This window comes from Octodon degus, unplaced genomic scaffold (genome assembly GCF_000260255.1).
Source record: "Octodon degus isolate 3935 unplaced genomic scaffold, OctDeg1.0 scaffold00027, whole genome shotgun sequence".
NCBI lineage: Eukaryota > Metazoa > Chordata > Mammalia > Rodentia > Octodontidae > Octodon > Octodon degus.
This window is the reverse complement of record NW_004524603.1, coordinates 15,436,485-15,439,813: the sequence shown is the minus strand read 5'-3', so window position 1 is coordinate 15,439,813 and position 3,329 is coordinate 15,436,485. Positions and strand designations below refer to the sequence as shown.

Here is a 3,329-nt window from a genome sequence, read left to right as displayed (position 1 = left end):
AGAGAGAGAGAGAGAGAGAGAGAGAGAGAGAGAGAGAGAGAGAGAGAGATGCCCTGTGAGAGCAACTCTCCTGCGGTTCCCTCAGGGCTCTGCTGGTCTGCAGGGCTCTTTCCTACAGTAACCTTGCAATGTTGGGGGCATTTCAGAAACTCAGTATACCCCATTCTCCCAAGTCCATAAGCCCCTGCAAGAGGCTATCACCATGCAGATGAGAGAAGAAGAGGCCACAGAAGTAAGGTCACCAGCTCAGCATCACACAGCCACTAGCAGAACAAGGTCATATGCAGGCTGTGGGACTCCAGCGCCCCCTCCCGCTACAGCGCCCTCCACCACTGGACCGCACTCTGTGCAGGCGATCAGAGCAGGGGCCAGCCGGGCCTCTCCCAGCAGGCAGGGCCTCTTACCCAGGATGTCCTCATACACATTCTCCTCTGAGAGCGTGCGCGTGCGCCCCAGCCTGCTCTGTGCGTACCAATCGGCGTGGCTGTTCTCCGACGGGCCCTGCAGCAGGTCTTCGAACTCGTAGGACTTCCTGCGTTGCCCCAGGTGGAGGAAAACACCAAGAACTGGAATCAGTTTCGGATGGCTCAAAGAATACATAAATACATATAAATATATATGTCCCATCTCTAAATGTTTCCAAGAAATATTCTTGGAAACATTTCTACTACTGAAATCAACTCTGGTTTTCGTACACAGTGTGAATATCTATGCTTCAGCCAGGTACGGTGGCGCACACCTATACTCCCAGCACTTGGAAGGCTGAGACAGGAGGATCAATGCAAGATCAAGACCAGCCGGGGCTACAAAGTGAGTTCAAGGCCAGTTGAACTGCATAGCAAGACCCTGTCTTTAAAAGATTAAAAAGAATAAAAGACAGGGGCTGGAGAGATGGCTCAGTGATCTAAAGCACCTACTTGGAACAAGCTTGGCTAAAGCACAGGGACCGCGGTTTGATCCCCCAGCACCACATGCCAGCCAGCCGCGCCCTCTGGTGGGCTGAGCTGGCCACACACACACACACACACACACACACACACGTAAATAAAAAAGAATAAAAGATAGGAGAAGAAAAGAGAAAGCAGATAGGCTTTTGTTAGCAGAATATACTATTATGCTAGTAAAAACACAAATAAACACATCTGGTGAAAATGAAAGGGACAGCCTAAAAGGCAGAGCAGTCACCTCAGGTCTGGGCAGGGCCTGGCCTCTCTACAGCCCACTCTTTTGGGCTCTCAGACTCTCTAGTGACTGTGGGGGCTTAGCTCCACCCCTCTTCTCTGTTCCTGTCATCCACAGAGACCCAGAGGCCAGTGAGCCAGGCCCCAGGGCACCTCGCTCTGGTTGGGGTCCTGGTGCCATTCCAGCTGTCCAGCATCTTATGTTTCTATGGTTTGTGTCACTGAACAACTGGGACACTGAGGGGTGCCAAGCTGGGCTCAAACTTGCAATCCTCCTGCTTGGGCCTCCCAGGGGCTGGGATCACAGGCCTGTGTCACCACACCTGGCTCCCTGAATGGCATCTTGTGGTGTCCCCCACCCCAGCACAGCCCTGGGGCTGGCCCTGGTCTTCCACATATGGGGTCCAGATGGCCCCAGCTCTCCTGAGGCTCACAAATCACTGTGTCCACACATGGGGAACGGCGTGCTGTGCGTGGGGCTGAGCGACTGCAGCTGCTCACTTCCGACACTGCGGGCCTGGTTTCTCCACCTGTGTTCCTGGGTGCTTCCCAACACCAGGAAAGGTGCCTTTCTGGTGACTCCAGGGCTTAAAGCAAACCTGGATATGGCTTCCTCCGAGACCCTTTATTTTATCTATTTTTTCCTGAGACAGGGTCACAGTAAGCACTTCAAGCTGGCCTTGAACTCATTATGCAGCCCAGGCTGGCCTCAAACTCATGGCAATCCTCCTGCCTCAGCCTCCCAAGTGCTGGGATTACAGGTGTGTGCCACCATGCCCAACTCCCCATTTGAACAATGGGTAAGAACCTCAAAATTAGTTCAAAATTGGACTCGCCACTGTTCTCAAGAGGCCAGGGCCTCTTCCAGGCAGAATTTATTTATTGGCAGAACTGGGGATTGAACTCAGGCCCTTGCGCTTACCAGAAAGCACTTATTCTACTGAGCCATATCCCAGGCCAGGGCCTCTTCCAGAGCTGCCATGTTGGGAAGACTAGCCAGGCGGTGCAGTGCTTGCCACAGAAGGTGCCCAAGACCCCCTCTCTAACTGATGTCTCAGCAGCTAGCCAGACTCAGGCCCAAAGCCTCCCTGGACCCCAGCTGCCTCTCCATCTCCCACAAGACTTTCCCTCACTCTCCCCAGCCACATGGTTCCCATGCAGCTACCAGGAGGGTCTTGTATAGCCAGACCTGTGTCTCCCCCCTCACATACTTCCAGATGCTGCCGGCCCGCTGCTTGGCGGCAGCAGCTGAAATCCGCCCACTCTTCCGGAGCTGGCTCCAGACCGCACTGCACATCTGCTAGGGCTCTCTGGCCTTGTTCTTGTCTCTCAGGACTGACCCCTGTCTGTGAGGCCTTCACCTCTCTGCCACCCTCCCCAGGCTGAAGGGTCCCTCTACAGAAGCCTGTAACTTCACAACAAGCCGTGTATTTCTAACCATTGCTAGCAAAGTTCCGGGGCAGGGTGTCTGTTTATCTTGTTCATTACCATCATTCCATGTGTAACACACACAGGTTGATAACGTTTGTTAGCTGGACAACTCAACAAAGGTTTATGTTATTTTGAGATAGGGTCTCACTACGTAGTTCAGGCTGGCTTGAATGCCTACGTAGCCCAAGTTGGCCTCGATCTCACAGCAATCCTCCTGCCTCAGCCTCCCAGAGGCTGGGATTGCATGTGTGTGCCACCATGCCCAGTTTAAAAGCTGCTTTACAAGGGTCCATATAGAGCTCATAATTTATGCCTACTTCTGCTGCCAACTGTACTTTTTTGGACAGGTTAAGTGAGCTCGACTAGCCTGGTATCCACTACTTCTGGTAGTGGTCAATACTCTGACTTCCCCAGGACTGCCAGGTTTGGTCTCCCTGTGCCCATCCACCCTGAGCAGCCACTGGCATCTCTCCCTCATGGCCCACCCCAGCCCCAGAGTCCAGTCATACCACTGGGTGTGCAGAGTGGTGGTGACACAGAAGCTTCTAGCAGTTTTTAGCTTGAATTCCACACTCCCTCCATTGATTCCCATGACTGTCAACGTTGGATTTCTGTTTTGTCTACCTTATATCCAAACAGAAATGTTATACCTGTATTCCCAGCTACTTGGGAATCTGGGACAGGAAAATCACAGTTTGAGGCCAGCCTGGCAACTTA

General features: G+C 52.9%; 1 protein-coding gene across 1 annotated transcript in view; it reads right to left on the bottom strand.

The window, feature by feature from the left end:
* The window catches only part of Dennd2a (DENN domain containing 2A), an 83,477-nt gene that overhangs the window by 45,439 nt on the left and 34,709 nt on the right, over positions 1-3,329 (bottom strand). The window contains exon 4 of the mRNA XM_023712760.1: positions 405-532. Coding sequence (XP_023568528.1) covers positions 405-532 — 128 coding nt within the window. The remainder of the gene's footprint in view (positions 1-404; positions 533-3,329) is intronic.